Source organism: Petaurus breviceps, unplaced genomic scaffold, assembly GCF_028583685.1.
Source record: "Petaurus breviceps papuanus isolate PSGF00001 unplaced genomic scaffold, PetGlider_PUasm1.0 186, whole genome shotgun sequence".
NCBI lineage: Eukaryota > Metazoa > Chordata > Mammalia > Diprotodontia > Petauridae > Petaurus > Petaurus breviceps.
The window spans coordinates 33,726,339-33,732,493 of NW_027185798.1; the positions used below are offsets into that span (position 1 = coordinate 33,726,339).

Below are 6,155 nucleotides of genomic sequence, written 5' to 3' on the forward strand. Positions count from 1 at the left end.
GATGTGGTATTAAGGGCGTTTTCTGGGGGAGAGAAGCACTTACCATTCTGTCCCCACTCTTCTCTGAGTAGAAAGAGCTGTAAGTTCTTGAGTGGAGATGCGTGCCCAGGACTACCGTTTCATAAACTCACAGGTGAGCGAGAAGAGACATAAGAAGTCCTCCAGTCCAGCCCCAGCATTTTATAGATGTGGAAACGGGAGTTTCAAAGACGTTAAGGCGACTTTGCCGCTCTCACGAATAAGTCAGCGAGCTGCGAAGCTGGGATTCAAACCGGGTCTTCTGACTCCAAGTTCAAAACTGGCGCCTATTCCCCCGGGTCAGGATAACGCTCTTCAAAGAGAATTCATCGGGAGAGTTTCTACCTCCCTCAGTAAACCAAACACACCCTAAGGCTACCGCGAAGCAACATGTGAGGTTCAAGTGGATTCCCTGCAAGACCGTTCCAGCAGTATCTGTTCCTGCCTGTAAGCCCTCACAATAAATGCACCGTGGTCTCCAGAGACTGGTTTACTCCAAGCGTTCGGCAGCAGACAGAGTGTAATCCTCACGACATCCCTGGGAGGCAGAGAAGCAACAAGTCTTATCCTTTCTATAGACAGAAAACAGGCACAGAGAGATGATGGGACTGGACAGAAGTTACCCAGCAAGAAGTGGAATTAGAAGAATCCAGGGTTTCTTAACTTCAGCGAGCATTTCTCTTGTTACTGGCTCAGCCTGTTTCTCCTGATGAGTACAGATGGAGAGCTAACCCGATATACTCTTTTAGGGGAGTAAACATTAAGCCAAGTTGTTGTCTTAGCCATTGAATGGCAAATGTTCAGAAACACGAACAAATGTAACAACAGCAGCAGCTGTAGCAAAATGCCAGTAGCATTCACATGCGTGAATGGGTCCACATAACAGGAAGCAGCTTCCCTTAGCCATACAGATTTGCTTTCTTTTCCTTCTTAACTAGTAAGGAGATGGACAGCAGCATTCCACTGATTTGGCTCCCATTAATTCCCTCCCCCCCCCCCCCCCCCATGAAAATGGACCTTCAGGAACAAAGTTGCAGACTTTCTCACTATGGAGGGAACTTTCTCACCTTCCTGGACAGGGAAGCCTAGTGATCCTGCCTTAGCTGTTTATGGATGGAATCACTGGGTCAAGTTCATTGGAATTCTTATTCGGGGAGTTTGATGAAGTAAGTATTGCTGACAGTGGTGAGATTCCAGGGGATCAGAAAGGGCATCCTGTCAGAATGTATCTTTCCTGACCCATCTGCCACACTTTCTGACCTGTCTCCCTTTGATCTAAGGCACTGTCCTCCCCCCAACCCCTCCCCCCCAAAAAAGAAAAAAGAGGCAAATATTCTACTCTCCACTCCAACACACAAAGGATCTTAGTGTGAATTGTTTCAGATCTTTTTCCTTTGTGGCAGCTGAGAGAATGGAGGCACAAAGGGAACAGGGATTTTGATGTAAAGGAGGAAGGAAGGTAAATTTTGGAGTGTGGGGACATTGCCCACTGGGAAGACAGGCTTGGATAGGGCAATAGTGTGAGAAATCTTAGGCAACCAGAGGCGGGGAGAAACAAAAAGATGGAGAGAAATGGGAGCAGAAAGAAACCTTGGAAGACAGCCTTCTGCTACTTCACGACTTTGCTCAACGTAATCTCTCCAGCACCTTGTCACCGTTCAGTGTGTTTTTCAGTCACATTCAACTACTCATGACCCCATGTGGGTTTTTGTTGTTGTTGCAAAGATACTGGAGAAACAGTTCCTTCTCTAGCTCATATTATAAATGAGAAAACTGAGGCAAATGGGATTAAGTGACTTGCCCAGGGTCACATAGCTGGTAACTGCCTGAGGTCAGATTTGAACTTGAGTCTTCCTGACTTCAGGACCCAGCACTCTATCCACTGTGTCAGGCCTGCTTTCTGGACAAGGTTGAAGTTAACCTATGGCTTGTTTTGAGTAGGAAATTCTGGTTTCCTTATGTCTGCTTCTTCTCAGGGAACAGGTCAGCCCTTGTCAAAATGGTTGCCTTTAGACAACGTGCTTCCAAAATTTCACTTATGACACTGATTCTGTCACTATGACGCTTGCTTTTGCATATATAATGCATATACAGTGCCTGGGAACAGTCTCAGAAGGCTGTCCATACCACCTGGTGTGGGACTCCCTTTTCTGATGGCTTTGTTCAAAGGGACATGTTGTCTGCTGAAGGGCCAGCTCTGTCTGGGAGTCACCTCCAGCTGGCGCCTCTCCTGCTGGGACTGAGTCTGATCTCAGGCTTTGATGAAAGTTCAGATATCTGGCTAAACTACTGGTCCTTGAAGAGAGAACAAAGGGATCAGAAAATAATGAGGGAAGGGAAGGGAAAGGAAGGGAAAGTGTGAAGATGCCCCCAAGACCATGTTGACTAAGAAAGGCTGTTTAATAGGCTGAGGGGAGAGTTTAGGGTATAACACTTCTCTTCCTCTGAAGGAGCTCTAGTTTAGGGAGTGACCTGAGGCCAAAGGGGCCTCCAACATCGACCCAGTGAGAACCCAGGGAATTCCTAGCTTGATGACTTGAAATCGTACAGAATTTGTACAGAATTTGGTGGGCTCTATTCTATTCCCTAAATTGTAAAACAGTTGTGACTTGGCTACAAGGTTGACAAAATGTTACTACAAAACAAATGAGACATCTTCCATGAGGAACACACAAAATCATTCAGTATCTATCATGGCTCCTGGGGCAGTGAGAAGACTAGGACTCTTAGCCACTCCAGAGCTCTGGTCAGATGGGCTCCGGAGATAAAATGGGGCCAAGAAAGACTTTGGGGTGAAGGAGTGTGGAAAACTTCTGGCACTTGGGGATGCTAATTTGGCCTCAAGGTAATGGGTCTGCTTTGATGGCCTCTGGAGAAAGGAAAGAGTTTCTAGAAAGGGGTCATTTCATAGCAGGCTTCATCTACCATTACGCTAGAGAACCATTCCAAGTGAGGGGTAAAAGAATGGGAAATAATACTCAAATCATTTAAAAAATCTTTTCTTCTCTTGCCTTCCTTCTTTGCTTTGTGCTTGTTTGGTTCCTTCTCATACAGTCAAATCATCCGACCTTGCCCGGCTGCTGGCTTTGCTTAGCCGGCTGAGGGGTCTGGTGTCGTCTGCTGCCAGCTCTGGGCACAGTGGAGCCTTCTCCACTGGCAGCTCTTGCTTGTCTCCTGCCTTCTTTTCTACTGGGGTCCCTGCCTTCTCTTTCTCCTCTTCCTGCCCCACAGTGGCCTCTGGAGCCTCCGGGGTCACTGCCTCTGGTTCCTGCCTCTTCTCTTCCTCTTCTGGCGGGGCCTCTGCCTCCTCTTCTTCACGCTCTGCCTCTACTTCCTGTTCTCCTACTTGAGCATAGGAAGGAAGCGTTTCCGTGTAAGCCCGGGACAGATCTCCCAAAGGTCCAGTGCCAATCTTCTCTTCGAAACGACTGAAAGGCGTGGCAGCCAGAGGTCTCGTCTCCACTACCCCAACCTCAGTCAGAGGGAAATAGTGGGATACGATTTTCTCTTCTTCTAGGAGCTGGTAGCCCTTGGCCTTTTGGATGGAGGAGACAGCAATGGAGTGGAGGGATTTCTCGGGGATCTCCCCCAGGGGTTGCTCGGCAGGTCTATTGAAAGCAGATCGAATTCTCTTCATGCCCAGGTGGCTGATTTCCATGATGTTGAGGAAGAGGGACACAGAGGCCACAGACAGCATGAAAAGGATGAAAATGGTCTTCTCGGTGGGTCTTGACACGAAGCAGTCCACCACGTTGGGGCAAGGCCATCGGCTACACTGATACAAGGGCAGGATCCGAAAACCATACAAGAAGTAATGGCCCACGATGAAGCCCACCTCAAAGAGAGTCTTGAAGATGATGTGGCAGATGTAGGTCCTCAAGAGAGTCCCTTCCAGACGGAACTTTTTGGTGCCCTTGGTACTGTTGCTACTCTTCTTGGTACTGCCTTGATCCAGGGCTAACGGCAGCCTCTCACCATTGCCCCCGGACTGCTGGCACATCTCCTCAGCTTCCCTCTCCTTCCGCTTTTCTTCCATACGGACATGGTGCACCGCATGGCCCACGTACACCAGGGATGGAGTGGAGACGAATATGATCTGTAAGACCCAGAGGCGGATGTGGGAGATGGGGAAAGCCTCATCGTAGCAGACATTCTCACAACCTGGTTGCTGGGTGTTGCACACGAAGTCTGACTGCTCGTCTCCCCACACAAATTCTGCGGCCGTGCCCAGGATGAGGATCCGGAAGATGAAGAGGACGGTGAGCCAGACCCTGCCGATGACCGTGGAGTGCTCATTTACCTCCTCCAAGATGTTCCCCAGGAAACTCCAATCACCCATTTTTCACCACCTAGGGGAGACGAGTACAAAAAGGGTGAGTGGACAAAGCAGAGCTATTTTTTTTTCCTGAGGCAGCACAGTTTAGTGGAGAGAACATTGGCCTTAATTCAAACCTCATCTCTGACACTTGCTAGTTGTATGGTCATTGGAAAATCTCAACCTCTCTGGGCCTTAAATTGTACATTTCTAAAATGGGAGAGGTTGGATTTGATGAGGGACGGCTAGGTGGTACCATAGTACATAGAGGGCTGGGCCTGGAGTCAAGAAGACTCAACTTCATGGCCTCAGATACTGACAAGCTGTGTGACCCTGGGCAAGTCACTTAACCCTGCTTAACCCTTACTCATCTGTAAAATGAGCTAGAGAAGGAAATGGCAACCCCCTCCAGTATCTCTGCTAAGAAAACCCTAAATGGGCTCATGGAGAGTTGGGCACAATTCAAATGACTTGAGTTCCAAGGTTCCTTCCAGCTCTGAGTCCAATACACTTTTTATATTATTGGAAGCATCTCTCTCTCCTTTCCCTATCACTGTTCACAAAATAATGCAGATATATAGGGCTGCATGAGCCTTTGAGCAAGGCAGGAAGCCCAGATTCTAGATTCACCTTTACTCCTAATTCTCTGTTTAGTCAGTTAATTACCAACCGGTTTACCCTAAGTCTGATCACTGGGTGGAGAGCAGGTCTTACTGGGTTAGGATGGTGGCAAGGGTTGAGGAAGAGGAAGGAGATGGAAGACTCCCCAGGCAGTCTTTTCTTTCTTTTTTCTTTTTTTGGAGGGGCAATTGGGGTTAAGTGACTTGCCCAAGGTCACAGGCCAGTTTTGTGTTAAGTGTCTGAGGCCGAATTTGAACTCAGGTCCTCCTGACTCCAGGGCCAGTGCTCTATTTGCTGGGCCACCTAGCCACCTCTCAGGCAGCCTTTTCAATTGTAAAATGAAGATAATCATATCCATGGCCTTTTGCTTTATGGGAATGCCATGAAGATAGGAAATTTCATTGATGTAGTGAACTTCCAGGTGAGGAAACCCCCTCTCCTGATGCAGCTCAGCATCTCCTCTGTAGCTTCCCATTTGAGAGGGTTGCCTAGAACCCATTGAGTGCCCATGAGTGCACAGTCAGTAAGTGTCAGAGGCAGGGCTTGAACCCAGATCTTTCTGAATTGGAGGCCAGCTCTACATCCATGACATTATGGTACATCTCTGTAAATGTGAATGGGATGATATTTAATGATGCAAGTATATCAAAAATGAGTTTCACACAAAGAAATGGAAACTGTTTTTATAATGTGGAACATTATTACATGGATTTGATTATGTACCACAAATAAGCTGACCTCCTCTGAAATAGAGCAAGTATAAAAATAAAAGCCTGGCATAGCAAGTAGTCTATAGTTGGGTTCTTGGTCCCACACTAGGCTTTGCAGACATCCTGTGTATATGGTCTCCTGGTTCACTGTTCTGATTTTGAATACTTTTTTTTTTCTGTATTTGAAGCCAGTCACACAGGGGTTTGGGGATACAGAACATGAAGTTACTCCAGCCAACTCTGTTCTTGAACTTATGACATTGATGTATCACTGTTAAACCCAAACCTTGATGTTGTAAAAGTTTACTGTAACAAGTTAAGTCTTTGGCCAATTGGTTAATGTCAGCTCTGTCTCCCCTAGTGTTCCCTGCCTTAACCTAGTTGATATTGGCTCAGCCCCATCAGACCAATCTTCCTGACTCACCCCCATGCCAGCTTCAGCTTTTCTCTGGTCATCCTGTGTTCCTTAGGTTGTCCAGTGAACTTCCTAC

The 6,155-nt window shown here is 47.4% G+C and overlaps 1 protein-coding gene across 1 annotated transcript; it reads right to left on the reverse strand.

The window, feature by feature from the left end:
- Positions 1-3,064: 3,064 nt before the first annotated feature.
- On the reverse strand, positions 3,065-4,357 carry GJA8 (gap junction protein alpha 8). Its single transcript, XM_069089217.1, has one exon. It carries the CDS (start codon positions 4,355-4,357, stop codon positions 3,065-3,067), a length of 1,293 nt encoding a protein of 430 aa, XP_068945318.1.
- Between the last annotated feature and the right edge of the window lie 1,798 nt (positions 4,358-6,155).